This window comes from Nyctereutes procyonoides, unplaced genomic scaffold, assembly GCF_905146905.1.
Source record: "Nyctereutes procyonoides isolate TBG_1078 unplaced genomic scaffold, NYPRO_anot_genome, whole genome shotgun sequence".
Taxonomy (NCBI): Eukaryota; Metazoa; Chordata; class Mammalia; order Carnivora; family Canidae; genus Nyctereutes; species Nyctereutes procyonoides.
The window spans coordinates 446,959-462,213 of NW_026575036.1; the positions used below are offsets into that span (position 1 = coordinate 446,959).

At 38.7% G+C, this 15,255-nt stretch overlaps 1 protein-coding gene across 2 annotated transcripts in view; it reads left to right on the forward strand.

Moving 5' to 3' along the window:
* The first annotated feature begins 4,086 nt into the window (after window positions 1-4,086).
* Window positions 4,087-15,255, forward strand: part of PTPRO (protein tyrosine phosphatase receptor type O) — a 235,899-nt gene continuing 224,730 nt past the window's right edge. For both annotated transcript variants that reach the window (XM_055318687.1, XM_055318688.1), the window contains exon 1: window positions 4,087-4,464. In XM_055318687.1, the coding sequence (XP_055174662.1) occupies window positions 4,390-4,464 (75 nt within the window). In that variant the 5' untranslated portion in view covers window positions 4,087-4,389. The remainder of the gene's footprint in view (window positions 4,465-15,255) is intronic.

Consider the following 15,255-nt stretch of genomic DNA (forward strand, 5'->3'; position numbering starts at 1 on the left):
TTCATTCTATAGCTTGCAGTTTGTGTCAAATGATAAATATCTGCTCATGTTTCTATATAAGTTTTCTTATTTCTTTGAGCAGATGATCTTGTGTCATAAAGCCTAACCCCTGTAACACGGTATTTTTATTTGATTTTTCTTAAAACCATGTAAGAATCAAGTAAAAGAAAAATCCCCGAATAGGACCTATTGAAGAAGGAAAAAAGGCAGTGAGAAAAAAAATTCTCCATGTAGAAGCAAAAGTGACCTTCTGTGGTGAGTTTCACTGTTTTTCAAGTGTGGCAAGAGTAATAAGTCTTGGCAGTTGGAACATGCTATTCACCTGAGGGCTGTCAATCATTCTCACTTTGAAAGACAGAATTTATGAATTGTCAACATACCTTTTATGTGAGAAACCAGCGCTCATCAGGAGAAAAACTAAAATAAACGCTCAAATATATTGAAAATCAGAATGTTGCCTGGTTACCTGATCTTAAGAACACCTTACACATCATCTCCAGTCTACATGTTATAACAATGGTTATATGTGTGGTATGCATGACAAACCACATGGTTATTACTGTGCTTTTCAAGCAGAATATAGTCTGGAGATCAATGGCTTGAGTCCCCCCCCCCCCGGATTCTATATAAAGTAAACTATTTGTCATCGAACAACTCCCATAAATACAACTCTAATACCAAAACTGCTGACAGCCTTGTAGGAGATTTCAGGAGTGGAGGCCAGGACTGAACACACGGAACTGCATTAGAGTTGGTCCCTGGAGAGCAGAATTGAACTTTATTGGCAAGAGTACTGTAAGAGTTCCATTTGACTCCTCATTAAACCTCTCATAGGGATTACAGCTCTTTCTCTGTGGCCACTACTGCTTCTCTTTCTATAGAAGAGATAGATGTGAACACACAGGCATTGGCACGTTTTCACATTGTTAGGAAAAGATTGACTTTCTTAACAAAAACGAAGCCTCTTACAGAAATTTAAAAAGATCTTCCAGTCTCTTGTTCATTAACGACTTCATTATTACTTCCAAAGGCAGTAGAGAGCTTTATTTCAATTTGTGCGGATTCATCTTTTAACACCTGCCTTAGAGTACAGAAGAGAGTCTTTTTTGTCCATTTATCTTTTCTCCAGGAAAAGGAACACCAGGGGTAAAATAGTTGGTGATAACGATCTCTGTCTTCTTTACCTAACAGTATGCTTGTGATAATGAAATCAGAGCATTTTGAAACAATTGGTGAAACACACGTGGCTATTTGCACTATATGTTGCCCGTGACTATTCTTGCTGATTTGGAGTCTTGAAAGTAGCATAGTAAGATTTACCATACATTGGAAGTATTGCACTGGAAAATTAGTCAAAAGTTAAAAAAAACAAGGGCATGCTCTGTGGATTGAAAACCCCACACTGCTGATGATCTAGCACTTACATTCTTTTGGGGAATCTCTCCTAGGAAGATTCCCAAGATTGTTACTGTTTTAAGTGCAATAAAAACAAATGAAACTTGTTTTTCAGCAACAGCTAAGTAAAATACTTTTCTCTGGAGAGAAAATCTTCTGTGGTTGTGAAATAATACTGTTGGTCTTCAGGACATTTAATCACTATGTTACTTAATGGAATATTAATAATGCTAATTACAAATACTTTAATGGGGAATGTTTTACCACTTACTTTTCACTGTTCTTGTTCTCCAGAAGTGTATGCATGTATGATGGCATTAAGGGAGAAGCACATTGTGTTACACGTGATGATTTAAAAACAGAAAGACAATATAGCAAGTACGATTATATAAAACTTTACATCACTCTGAAAGTTCTTTTGACATTTACCAGTAGAATTTCCTTCTACTGCCCTACATACATCAGCTAAGCCTGTATCTATGTCTCTACACACAAACTTACATGCATGTACACATTAACATAAATATCTTTATATCTACAAAAAACTGACACCATGGACACTTTAAAATCGAGCTCAGTTCAGAAGAGGAGTTGTTAGCAACTTGTGATTATGTTTTGCCACTGATCTAAACATATCTTTAGTTCTAGATGTTCAGTTACTTTAATGCCACTTTCAAGAGGGTGTGGTAATAAAATGTTGCTTTCAGGAGCTTCAAACTAAACGGTAAATATATCAAAACAAAGCCCCTCTAAGTATAGTTCCAAGGATAAAATTTTCAGAGAGCTTATGAGTCTGGCCCAGAGGGAGGGAGAAGCAGCTAATATTTTCCCAAGAGAAAGAAAGGTCCAGGCCAACAAAGAGAGGGTATAAAAGCACCAAAGTGAATACATAAGGGGGAAGAGCAAAACAACAAAAGATGCTTCTAAAGGAAGACACCAAAGAGAGTGTTTTCACATAAATTCAGACCATTATTCTATATTTCTGTTTATGAGCATTTAGTACACATACACATATAAATATATTCAATCAAACCTTTCTCAGACACACATATGCATACCAACCAAGAGATTTGTGTTTGGTCATTAGTTATCTAGCAAAAGGTCAAGCAAACATAGCCCTGGATCCTTTCTCATGCCACTATTCCCTAACTGTGGATCTGAGACAAACTCCTACATTCATAACCAAGGTCACCTTGCCTGTCTCTCGGTGCCCAAGCATGTCTCAAAGACAAATAGGAAGTTCCATTATGAGCAAGGCAGAGCAAGGGTCATTTACATGATAATAAGGAGTGATTTATATTTGAATAGAGTATTCTATAGTTCATTTTGACAGACATCTTTCAAAAACTACACATAAAAACCAAAGGCACATAAATAGTTTGAAAATACACAGCGTGGAAGTAGTTGCCTGAGCTTCTTAAAAGTCACAGATTAGTTACTCATGAATAATTCACACTCCTTAAAAAGTATACGAGTGAAGGGGGTCAAAGTTACAAATTTTCAGTTACAAACTAAATAAGTCATGGGAATGTAATGTACAGGATGGTGACTGTGGTTAATACTGCATATCTGAAAGGGGCTAGAAGAGTAGATCTTAGTTCTCATCACAAGAAAAAACATTTTAACTATGTGTAATGATGGATGTCAACTAGATTTGTTTCGGTGATCATTTCACAAAACACAAATACTGAATCACGTTATGCACCTGAAACTAATATAACTGATATACTGCTATATGACAATTGTATCTCAATAAAAAAAATAATTCAGGAAGGTCCTATTTATTCCCCTCGCTTTCTCCAAAGGTAATGTACATATAACTATATTATATAGCTATAGTATGTATCAAAACCAGGAAACTGATATTGGTACAGTTCACAGATCTCATTCAAATTTCACCAGTTTTACAGACGCTTGTATGTGTGTGCGCTGGCCCACAAGAACGCTTTTGTGATTCCATGCAGTTTTATCATCTAGGCAGATTTGAGTAACCACCACCACAACCAAGGTATGGAACTGTTTCATCACCACAAAGATTCCTAACATTACCACTTTTTAATTACGCACCTCACTTCCCACCCATTGCTGGTGAGAATAAAAACAGCACAACCGCTCTGGAAAGGCTCAACAGTTTCTTTAATAATTACACATTTTAAAAAGTGTATGTTTATAAACGTATGTAACGTACTGTGATCCCCCTCCTCCCTGACTTCTACATTCCACTGCAGGCATCCTGACAGATTCTGGTATCCAAAGACAGCCCTTGAAATGCATAAGAACTGATTTCAAATGGAAAGTGTATAGAGTGGTACTACTTCCTCCTGGGTAGGAGTAGGCTGGAGAGACTGGAATCCTCCCCACCAAACACATGTGCCTGCACCACGCGCTCCATCACTACAATCACAACCACCACTTCCCTCCGAGTGTTTCTGGACTTTTTACAACCGCAAGTGAGAGCAGATGTAGGGAGATTGAGAGGAGACTGGGATTCAGTCCCCAAGTTGCTCAAGGGAACCCCCCCCCCCCACAACTCCTGAGTCCCAGAGACTGTGGAAAGGGCTGGGGCGGAGCCTGGAGAGGGGCTCTCCAGCGGTAAGAGGCGGCAGCAAACCCTGGTGGGAGGGCTGGAGGCTGCTGTCACTTTAGGAGTCCGCAGCGCAGAGCGCGGGTACGGTGCTGCGGGAGCACCGCGGCGGGCCCGGCGCACGGCCCCGCGGACCCCGCATCTCGGCGGGCAGAGCCTCGCCCACCCCGATCCCCACCCTCTCCAGCCCGAGCTGTGGACGAACAGCAGCGCCTGGCACGTCTCTGGAGGACCCCGGGCTAAGAAGAGGAAGAGAGCAGGCGCCAGGGGGGCTGGAACGGCAGCATGCGCCCGCCGGGAGCAGCCTCGGCGCCCACGGTCTGAGGCTGCAGCCTCAGTTCGCCATTGTGAGCTGCGGCCCGGGGAGCTCGCACGCGCCTCGGTCCCCCCGGGGCCCCGTCCGCACCGCGATGGGGCACCTGCCCACGAGAACGCGCGGCGGCCGCCGCCTCCTGCCTCTGCTCTGGCTCTTTGTGCTGCTCAAGGTAGGGGAGCCCCCCCCCCCCGCTCGCGCCCCAGCGGTCCCGCCCGCGTCCGCGCTCTGCCGGGGGAGCGGCGCGCCCCGGGGCGCTAGGGCCCGGCCGCGGGGAGCGCCGGCTGTGCAGCCTGGGCGCAAGCTTTGTTGTCCTTGCATGTGCGTGCTCCGGGCGTTTTTGAGGGATGGGGTGGAAGAACGGGGAAGTTTGCTCCCTCCAGCTTCCCACCTTTGTGCTCTTTTACCACAGCTGGTATCCACATCAAAGGTGGGCTTGTTACATAGTGTTTCACTAGGCGGAATGAGGTCACTTTTCCTTCTGGTCACTACTGCACCCCAATGCTGCTTAACCTTACCTCTCTCTCCCCAGTGGTGTGTGTGTGCGGCTGCTTTGTCTTAATTTACTTTCTGCTGGAATTAGACACCTGGGGCTGAGCTCCCAGTTTGCAAAAAAAAAAAAAAAAAAAAAAAAAAGACTGCCAGGGTGGGTCGTGAGCATGGGTTTCTTTGAATAAAGAGCATGAGCTTGAACCTGGAGAGGACCCTTCTCCCCAAGTCTTCATCTTCAACCTGATAATTCCCTTTGCAAAGTCGTTAGACTTTCCCCCACCTTATCCACAAAGGCTGGTACCTCTAAATTCAAATGACAGAAAAATCTGTAAAATCAACTTTTTTTGAGTTCTCTTTGGATCATGGTGCTTTAGGCTGTTATTTTGAGAAAAGTGAAAGGGAAGGGAGCTGCTTTAAAAAAAATCCTTTTTGACAACGGTACGGCACATAAAATCTTTAAAATAAATTTCAGCTAGATGTTTGGTTGGAAAGTAGTGTGAAGTTGTGAGATCATTGTCTACCACTTGTGTCTTCAGTGTGTCTAGTTTTGTCATACTCCTTCCTCTCCTGGCAAAGTAGAGTGTCGACAGGTGCCTGGGAGCTATCCTTTCAGCACCACCGTGATAGCTACCTTAGAAATAGATGAAACACTAATGGATGCGAATGTTTCCTTACCAAAGGGTCGCTTTCTGCTTACATGCACCATTAATTATGAATGCTTGACAAGGAGATAGTGGAACGGGACCAATGGGTTGAGAACAAGATCAATTTTAAATATTCCATATTTTTATTTATCTTAATGGAAAACAGGAAAATGGTTGCAAGGAACAAGAGCAACTGAATGCATAAATAAAATTCTATATTACACTTAATATGTTTTTACATTTTTTTCTTAAGTTGTAAATAATAATTTTATTTAAAATCTGGTAAATAATAAGCTTGGCCCTGTGTTTTTATTATAGGAGATTGCTCTTTTATTTTTTTAAGATTTTTTGAAGATTTTATTTATTTATTCATGAGAGACACACAGAGAGAGAGGCAGAGACACAGGCAGAGGGAGAAGCAGGTTCCATGCAGGGAGCCTGACGTGGGACTCGATCCCCGGTCTCCAGGATCACGCCCTGGGCTGAAGGCGGAGCTAAACCTCTGATTCACTCGGGTTGCCCGAGATTGCTCTTTTAGCACACACCACAATTATATTACTTATTGAAGCTTTCTATTAATTTTTTTATTTGTTAAATTCTGTCATAACTATTATGTCTATGCAATACTTGTCATGAATCCAAAGTGGGGAACTGCATCACCACACATTTTTCTAAGTAGCAGTTCAGACTTAACATGCATAATATCTGATCCAAACCCAACCTCTAGCACAAACGCAGGTTTTTATTTCAATTCTTAATAATGAAAGACAAATTCAGAAATGGTCAAATTATGAATTTGACAGTGGAGATAGAGTGCTGCAATTAAAATGCAATAACTGTGGCAAAACTTCTAACCAAAACTGGATATAAATGTGAGAAATTGCAATCTGTATTGGCAAAATGGTATTTTCAAGACTGTAATAAAGATTCACCCTGTTCCACCACAATAGGTGTATTTTTGCACATTTTCAGATTGGTGTCAATTATGGTTAACTGCATCACATAGTAAATACATTGACAAAGCTTGCCATTTAAATAAATATTGTAATGGACAACTAATTTTGTAGAGCAAGTCTTTACCCTTTATTTTATGTAAATGCAGTGTTTGTGTCACCAGGATATAAACTATATTACAAAATTGAACACCAATAAAAATTAATTTATTAAAAAAATAAAAAATAAAAATAAAATAAAATAAAAGTAAAAAAATCCACAAAGAGATTATTAAAAAAAACTATATCACAGGAAAAAATTATATGTATATATACTTAATATCCATGTGCCAGTCTTCCAGGTATTTCACATATGCTATTTCATTAATTTTATTTTGTTACCATTGACAAGGGATGTTCGAAGTGTCACATTAAGCACAAGGGATAATGCATTTACATTTAGAAATAGTATATTACATAATAAATTGGGTACATTGTATAATCTCTTTATAATTTGGAAATACGTTTGCATTCAATGTATTGAATAGGTATCAGTAAAGTAGACCTAAGAACAATTCCATTATTAAATAGCACATTGTTGATTGGTTCTCAGTGATAAGATCTCTGCGCTGAGTCAGAAACAAACCATTTATCCAACCTCCCCAAAATCTCTGTTGCTCTCATTATGTCAACAAAACTTTCACTGCTCCATATGAAATATCTCCCATATAAAAATGAAAATTCCTAAGGGCCATACAGTTAGATAAACCAACATGGGAGGCTTGATTTGTAGTTTTATCTTTTCCACAAATCAGGAGCAAGCAGCTGGGTAAAAGTGATAGGAAAGTCTGAAAAACTGAATCTGTGTAATTGGCTATAATCAATTGCATTGAGATAGCCTAAATGTGCCTGGCCATGGAAGTCTTTATGTATCATTCCCTATGCATAGCTAAGTGATAGCAACATTGGATCAAGCATCTCAGATTGTCTAAATCATCCACTGTATGTTTTGAGGCTTATATCTTCACAATTGATGCTGCATAAGCACAATGTTGATTATGAAATTTTAAAATTTCATATCAATATTGATGGCATATATAAAAAGATAAAACAAAAGTAGAACTCTATTATCAAGTAGACTGGGAGCCTACTAATCTGAAAGTCTTCTACTCACATATGAATGTGAATGAAGTAATTATCTGATGAGCCTCCCTCTTGTGCATCTTTCCATCCTTCCCAATGAAAACATGTATTTCTCTCACCTGGCCTATCTTTAATAAACCGCTTCCTGAAAATCGCTTCTTGTCTCAGTTCACTTGATATCAGTATTTTGTCAACTAAGATGCAAATTGTAGAATATGACATCATAGGAATTTAAATTCTGCCTTCCCTGAAATGGTGCTCATTAGTAGTCAAGTGGAATGTTTCACTAAACTCATAGGCTTGGCATGAATCCTTCTTTCTTTCCTTAACCTCCCCTCTATATTTTCTTCTGGGTCTGCTCTTACCTGATATGTAATGAAAGAACATTAAATTTGAAAGAGGCCTTAATTATATTATCTGAAAAGAAGTTTGTGTTTAATTTTATAAAGCATGAGTGTTATGATGTTGGCCATAGTACTCCTATTTAGGAGAAATATCCACTCTCCAAGGTCTGTATGCCTTTCTCCACTTCCCTGTCTCTCTCTCTGTCTTTCCCTCTCTCCTTCTCTCTCACCTCCTCTCTTTCACACTTGTGTGTGCACATGCACACCAGCACACACAGAAGTTTCACTTCTTTGTGGAGGTTTCATTCACAGTCTATATTATACAATATTGGCCAATGAACCATAACCTTTTCATCTTTCTGAAGCAGCCTAAACCACTCCCTTCGCAAGTTTGCTGTCATTAACTCCTCTGTCAACTGAATCCTTTGATAAATGTTGTTTCAATCTTTAATTTTTATCTTATTTTATTTTCTTTTGTTGCCAACCTTTTAGAGAAACCCTTTCACATATGATATCCCCAGCAAGCTGAAGAAGGTTCACTGGGCTGGGCTCCTACTGGGGATTGGCTAATAGGCCTTCCCTCTATACTCATGTTTACTTTTATTCTTTGTTGTGTGAGAGATTGTTTTTATATCAAAGAATAAAAAATTCACACCATACTTCTGCCTCATTTTGGTCCACAAGAAAATACACATCTATATGCATAAGTAATTTAAAATGACATCAGGGTGGTACTTTATTTTTAAATGTAGCACTATTTCTAGCATCTAAATAACCAACCTAAAGGTGTTTTAACTTATAAGCACATTGACTCCTGAGCTTTATGAATATACTTCCAGCTTGAGTCTTGGGATTTTGCAAAGGACCTTTGGTGTTGGTTACAGTTTGTGTACTTATTCAAACCATTGTGATTGCTAGCAGTGTAGTTCAGTAGAAGGTTTAACAGGGATGACCACAAATATTTATTTCTAATTTTCTTCTTAATACCTTCTGGTACACAGTTCCAGTGCTGTTGCATTTCCAGAAGCATAGCCCCTACTGCAATGATGAGCTTTAGTAAAAAGCACCTGGCATGCTCATTTTATTACTCCAAATAAATGTATTTTTAAAATAAAGGAAAATATAATTTTTGTCTTCCACAGTGCATAGTATGTTAAATTAGGCAAATAATAGAAGCTTCATAAACAATTAAAATTTGCAGCATTATATAGTTTCTGACTGAGACGTGTTAAATACTTTAATATTGACTTGTGAACACCTTTTTAAGGAAAGCATTATAAAATTATCATTATGTGAATTAAATCATAATTACAATGCAGTCATTACACTTAAAAATAACAAAGTGCTACCAATTCCTTATATAAAGAACTTATTAAAATCATAAATCAAAATACCAGTGTGTTATTTTTCTTCCAAAAATGTAGCACTCTTGGTTGCTCGTTTATTCACCAGTGTTACCTCAGCCGCTATATCGTCAATGAAAAAACAGAGTTGAAATAATAGGGGAATTGCTTTCATTACCTCTATATGTGACCTGCAACTTCACCCAATGCCCAGCTATGCAGATCATGTTCTTGCTTCCTCTTCCATATCATCATTCTTCTGTGACCACCACAACTACAACTGACAAAGATTTTTGCATGCTTCTAATAGAATCTCCCTCTAATTTTTGCCATAACTTGACCCTTGAGGAGGTCTTTTCTGTTCCCTAGTCTTGGTTCTATCCATAGTAGTGTTTAAGCTAAGAGCATAAGTTAAAGCCTTAAAGAACTCTTCTTTTTTTTAAGATTTTATTTATTTATTCATGAGAGACAGAGAGAGAGAGAGAGAGAGAGAGAGAGGCAAAGACACAGGCAGAGGGAGAATCAGGCTCCATGCAGGGAGCGCTAGTGAGACTCGATCTTGGGTCTCCAGGATCATGCCCTGGGCTGAAGGCGGCGCTAAACCGCTGACCGCCTGGGCTGCCCTTAAAGAACTCTTCTATGATGGCCTCAAAGACCCATTGGTATCAGCTCTTTCTGCTGAAATAAATATGTGAGAGAGTTCTTTGTGCTTGTGCCCTTGGTTTGAGGAGCCAAAACAAAGTTAATATGGCACAAGTAGAATGAGCAAGAAGGTGAATGGGGTAGGATGAACCTAACAGCAGAATACAGAGACTCATCCTCCTCTCTCCTGCTGCTCCAACAGGTTCAATACTGTTTCTACCAACTATTCAGAACAATATGTAAATAACTTTATTAAGCACCTCTGGTGTAATCTACAATCACTAATTATTCCTAATTAGTAACTTAGTCCTTTCACAAGCTTGTCCTAGATCTCTAGAGTGTTGATTGTTAGTTGTTTTTTCCCTTCTGAACATGGCGCTTTCAAATTTATTTCTATAAGTACAACTGTATTTTATCCCAGTGTCAGAAAATCATTCTCAACTCTTTCACTTAGAATCTAATTCTCCAGAGAAAGGTATCTGCTTTCCTAGACATTTCAGTTACCTAAAAGGCCAACTCCTTTTACTTCTGAATATATTAAAACCACCGAACAAACAGAGGGTATTTGAAACAAGGTTGTGGTGGTTTCTTGATAAGAAAGGTTTCTCCTGGGACGCCTGGGTGGCTTATAGTTGAGCATCTGCCTTTAGCTCAGGGCGTGATGGATCCTGGGATCCAGTTCCGAATTGTGCTCCCCACAAGGAAACTGCTTCTCCCTCTGCCTATGTCTCTGCCTCTCTCTCTGTGTCTCTGGAGAATAAATGAATAAAATGTTAAAAAAAAAAAGTTTGTTCTTACCTTTTTGTCAGGAAATTGAGATGAAAGAGGAAAAAATGATACAAGCTTAGGAAAATGCTTCAGAAACAGAGTTGGAAATAGGACTCTGAGTTTCAGGATTGTCTTACAAATTATAAATATGCATAGTAATTTCTGTAACAAAATGAATATAGGGAAAATTAGGGAATCAAATGAAAAAGGTTTGATGAAAACAAATGTATTGCCATCCTTCTATTTATATGCAAATAAATGTGTTTCCTTATTGAGTACTCTTCCTTTATTTGGTTTCTCACTCTTCCTGAATAGGAATGCTGTGCAACTCATTTTTCTAACAAAACTGGTCTTATCATAAAGTGAATTAAAACCAAATGAACCTGGTAATTTTTGTACCCTTACTAGCAAATAAAAAGAATTTCTCTACAATGTGAGGGTCCAAAATCAGAGTTGTATTTTGTAATACTAATGTATACGTGATTTAAATGATGAATTTGTGCCTTTTCCTGAAGCACCTCATTTAACTGTTTTTCAGATAAATGACACTTGCATTTAACTGTGTTTCAGATAAATGAGACTTTGTTTTGTTTTTTTGTCTTTCTGCCTGCCTATTTTTTTATAATAGATTATTTATGTGTGAGAAATTATCATGGGTCTACCAGGCCCTTAATTATGTTCCTTCATTATGGCCCTTCAAGTGAAATGCAGAGAAAATTCTGTCCCTTGTTCCCTTTGCCCTTAACCTGTGTCAGAGGCCACCTATAGTCTTGTGTCCTAATCTAGATTGTGATTCCCTCTTGGGTCCTCCCACAGGAGCTTGTGATCGGCATGTACAAAACCTGATGTTAGAGAATTCATAGAATCTGCAGTGCCCTTTGTATATTTGGTCAGATCTGAGATCTGGTTTCTAACTCCTTTTCCCTTATTTTCCGAAACAGGTTTCTATTTTGAAACTCTAGCATTACTACCTTTTGGTTCTGGATTTAACTTCTGGTTAATCCCTCCCTAGTGTTTAGTTTCCTTGAAAGAGAATCCTGTAAACTTTTTTAGTTGACGAGTCTTTCCCCAAAGCCAGAATTGTCCCATTGAGACATTACTTTTCTTCTTCCACATGAAATCTGTCTTTCAGATTCCAGGGTAGTGATTGATTGTCCAATTCCATTCAGTTAATCAAACATTGATTGTATATGTATTGTGTGCCATGAATTGTACTACATGTTATAGGTACAGGAATGGTTAATAGTCAGTTGAATTCTCACAAGTGACATAGTAGGAAAAATGGAAAAAGTCATTAAAATGTAGTGAGATTTTGTTTGTTTAATGGAGGGAACTATGGTAATATGTTAGAGGACAGACTCGATTTCATGGTTTGGGAAATGATGTCTTAAAAGATGATACCCGAGCTGAGCCTGAATTAGAAATATGGACATAAAGACAGAGAAAACTGGATGAGCAAAGGACTCAGGTTGTCAAAAGTAAAGCAGAGTTTAGGAAAATACAAGTGTGTACAAAAGGAAAAGGGAGTGATAGATGCCAGATCAGAGAGACTCCTATATGCAGTGCCAAAAACCAGGATCTTTATTTTCTAGGTGAAAAGGATCATTGAAGGATTAGTCAAGGCTTAGTGGGGTAAGATTTGCATTTCAGAGAGAGCTTTTGGCCTCCTGAAGGTGGAGTGGGCCTGGAAACAGTTTAGCTGCTAGGAGGGTATTATAATGGTCCAATTAAGAGATGACAAATGTTGACCCTAGGGTGATAGGAAAAGAAACTAAAAGAAGAGAGACAATGGCTGTTTTTTGGTTTTTGTTGTTGTTTTTTTTTTTTTAAGATTAAAACTAGCTAAATTGACAAGACTGGCTAGATGTGGGGAGCTGAAAAGGGAATTTTCATGCTAATTTCCAGGTAACTGACACCTTTGCCTGAAATATTGCAGTTTTAACAATGTGTACTGGGTAGTGTCCATTCTCTTCCAGCTCAGTTTACCACCTTCTCTGTCAGGCTTCTCTATCTCTACTACTATCCAAGCTCTACACCTTGATTAACAGTCCCTCGATTAAACTTTCTAGGATTCCCTTAAGCGTCCTACTAGGACCTTGACTGATACAGGACAGGATGAATTTAGTGTTGAAGTGCCAACATCTTGAGTTTGAAGTGCCAAAAAAAAATACGCAAGTTAATAGATATGCGTCTGATGTCCAAGGGAGATGGCAGGCCTGGAGATGTGAATGAAGATGTCCTAGCAGAGGGGAAGGTTGAGGAAGGGCCGCGAGCCAGGATGGACCTTAGGTATTACTAACATTTAATAAGGAACCTAAGAAGATGAAGAAGAAACAGCCAGAGGTGTAAGAAGAAAGCAGAATCATGGAAATCTTGGGTCTAGGAAATTCCAAGTGGGAAGGGTTGGCCAATAGCATCAAACACAAGAGAAAGATCTTGTAACCTAGATCTGGAAAATATCTTTGGACTGAAAGAAAGATAGATAGGCTGTTGGTCTCTGTGGAGCTTGGGAGAAGCTGAGGAGAAGAGAACCGGTCACTTCATAACTAAGAAGAGCATAGGCATCAGGGCAGAGACACTTCATTTGAATCTTGGCTCTCCCAGTTGTGCCATTTATCAACAAGCAGGATGTGGAGAGTTATTTCACTTGAGTGGGGGCCCCTTCAGCAGTCTGTTGTATTTACCTCAGAGGATAATTGTTAGGCAGGAATAAGTGAGATAATGATGTAAAGTACTTAAAACAGAGCCTAGAATACAGTAAGCACTCAATAAGTGCTATGTACAAAAAATTTTTTTAAAAAGAAAGCAAGAAATAGGATGATAAAAATAGCTAAAGCAAAATCAAAGAGTTAGAAAAATAAAAATGTGTTTAGAGCAGCATCTTCCAAAATATGCTCCATAGAACAGGAGAGACTTGCAATGTCAACAGATGTTATTAAAAATAAACACTTCTGTGGTAACATGAATTTGGGTAGTAATCAATTTAACTTTGTGTAAACTGCTATTAGTTAATTAATTATTGTTATTTTTGTACCAGGACTTCTCAGAGCCCCTATTACGTTTTTATTTTAGAACCTCTATTATGTTAATATGCATTGTGTTTTCCAGAAGGGAGATCTAGCATGTAGCATATCCAAAGTTTGACTTGTAGAATTCATTTTCTAAAAATAATTAACAGGAATAGTGATTACACTCTAAGAAACAGTATCTGTGCTTGTACACTAGACATTTCCTTTTTTCCTTTATTACATTTTTTTAAACGAGAAATGTAACCTTAATGATAAGAAAAGCATAGCAGCAAAATCAATTATAATTTAAATCTCAGAGTCAGAAGAATTTGCATCAAGAAAAGCAACCATTCTCAACTTTCCTATCAGGGATGTTCAAGAAACTCTTAGAAGAAAAAAAATGTACATATTCTCCTTATTTTATGGGTTGTGTTAGCTCTAGTTTTGGTAACTGTATATACAAAAAGGTTCTTTGGTTTTTGGTTATTAAAAAATGGAAAATTTGGGGCACGTGGGTGGCTCAGCTGGTTAAGCAGCTGCCTTCGTTCAGCTGCCATCAGGTCATGATCCCCAGATCCTGGGATCCAGCGCTGCATCAGGCTCCCTGCTTCAGGCTCCCTGCTTATTGGGGAGTCTGCTTCTGCCTCTGCCCCTCCCCTCTACTCATACTCTTTCTATGGCTGGCTCTCTCTCTCTTATAAATAAATAAAATCTTTTTAAAAAACTAAAAAATGGAAAACTCATTTTAACCCTATTCTTCAATATGATTATCTTAATATATAACTTGGGAGAACAATATTTTGTTCAGCATTGTTTGTCTTTAATATTATTGCCAGTTGGTTATAAATGGTGGAATCACTATCAGCAGAGAGGCAGCTATTCCACTTTTAGACATCTGTTTCATTGTTTGGTTGGTTTGGCTTTGAGATGAACTATTTCTGGTTGTAGCTTTCACACATTACTACTATCTCTGTTTTACTTGAGTTGAGCACTATGTTGTGACTGTTCTTGCTTTCTTGCATGTTCTGAGTAACTGCTTGCCAAAGGACCTGACAGGTTATAAAGATAAAATGTGAGAATCTTGTCATCTCTCTGTCCTGTCCTCAGCCACCCATCATACCACTTTAAGTTTATACCAGCCCCAATTTTCTGCCTGCTACCCTTTCTTCTCTTTCGTGGCCACAATGGCCAGTTGGGTAGAAGGCAGTTCTCATTCTTCCAGTAGAGTCCTGTGGGGAAGGGTTTGAGAATGCTAGCATGAGAAAAATGTACATAAGTATTTTATAAATATGGATTTTATTTTATTCCAATCTCTGTTCAAAAGATATTTTCTCAACATGTCGTTCATAAACAACCAGTCTAAAACCTCCCCATTAGGGGTGCTTGCATGGCTCAGTTGGTTAGGAGTTGGACCCTTGATCTCAGCTCAGGTCTTGACCTCAGAGTCATGAGTTCAAACTCTGCGTTGGGCTCCATGCTGGGTGTGAGACCTACTTAAAAAAAAATCTCCTTAAATTTTACCACTTTTACCCAGGTTTATTTTCTTTAAAGAATGTATCACTCACCACGTGATATTGTACTGGATCTTTATTATTACTTGCTCCTCTACTGGAATTCTGGTAGGTTCCATGACAGTAAGGACTTTAT